General features: G+C 42.7%; 1 protein-coding gene across 3 annotated transcripts in view; it reads left to right on the top strand.

Moving 5' to 3' along the window:
- The window catches only part of Aldh18a1 (aldehyde dehydrogenase 18 family member A1), a 36,126-nt gene that overhangs the window by 3,934 nt on the left and 31,365 nt on the right, over positions 1-827 (top strand). Inside the window, exon 1 of one of the 3 annotated variants that reach the window (XM_026781487.1) lies at positions 574-772. The exons of the other annotated variants lie outside the window; for them this stretch is intronic. Within the exon in view, the coding sequence (XP_026637288.1) occupies positions 727-772 (46 nt within the window). The 5' untranslated portion in view covers positions 574-726. Of the gene's footprint in view, positions 1-573; positions 773-827 lie in introns of those variants that run through there. 3 annotated transcript variants of the gene reach the window in all.

Below are 827 nucleotides of genomic sequence, written 5' to 3'. Positions count from 1 at the left end.
TGGTGCAGCCATGTCCCTGCAGTTTATCAACGTGTGGTGCAGGCATGTTCCTGCAGTTTATCGACGTGTGGTGCAGGCATGTCCCTGCAGTTTATTGACGTGTCCATTGACTCTTCAGCAGGGTCTTTCACGGAGGAAAGCTTTGTATTTCGATGTGGTTCCACTTACTGTGATTTTTCTATGAATTTTACTTTAGAGCCACGTCCCAAAACTCTCAGTAGATAGCCCTAGATTCTAAAATTTTCTCCTGTGTTTTTTCTCCCCCTAAACTTTAAAGTTTTACGTTTAAGTTCATAAGCTAGTTTGAGTTCATTTTTGCGCAGGGTATGAGAGTCCGTCAAAGTTCCTTTTTTTTGCATATGGGTGGATACCAGGTACTCTGGCATCATTTATTGAAAGACTGGTATCTTTAGCTAGCGATCACCTCAAGTTATATCAAATCTAAATCTTTCCAGCTTCTTTGGAAGATGGCTTGCTTCCCACTGTCAGAGAATCCCTGTTCTTTCATATACAGAAGAGTGTTAAGTGTGGAAAATGGGATCTGGAACCAGCTCCCTGAGTTTGAAAGCTAGCTCTGCTGCTCACAAATGAAATAATTACAATGGTTGTGTCTGTATGCTTGCACACTGGCTCAGGGATTGCTGTGGCCAGGGCTTCCTGCCGGGACGCTAGCTCATCTGTGTTCCGGGTGGTCTCCCACAATCCAGTAGATGGCCGCACCTGTTGATGGAAGAAGCTGCAAAGTACTGTGGTCATTTTTTTTTTCAATCTGGTAAATTACTGCTTTTCCTGGCCTAGGTTTCTTTTTTTTTTTTTTTCATTTAAAT

Source organism: Microtus ochrogaster, chromosome 8, assembly GCF_000317375.1.
Source record: "Microtus ochrogaster isolate Prairie Vole_2 chromosome 8, MicOch1.0, whole genome shotgun sequence".
Taxonomy (NCBI): Eukaryota; Metazoa; Chordata; class Mammalia; order Rodentia; family Cricetidae; genus Microtus; species Microtus ochrogaster.
This window is presented reverse-complemented; position numbering and strand designations above follow the sequence as displayed.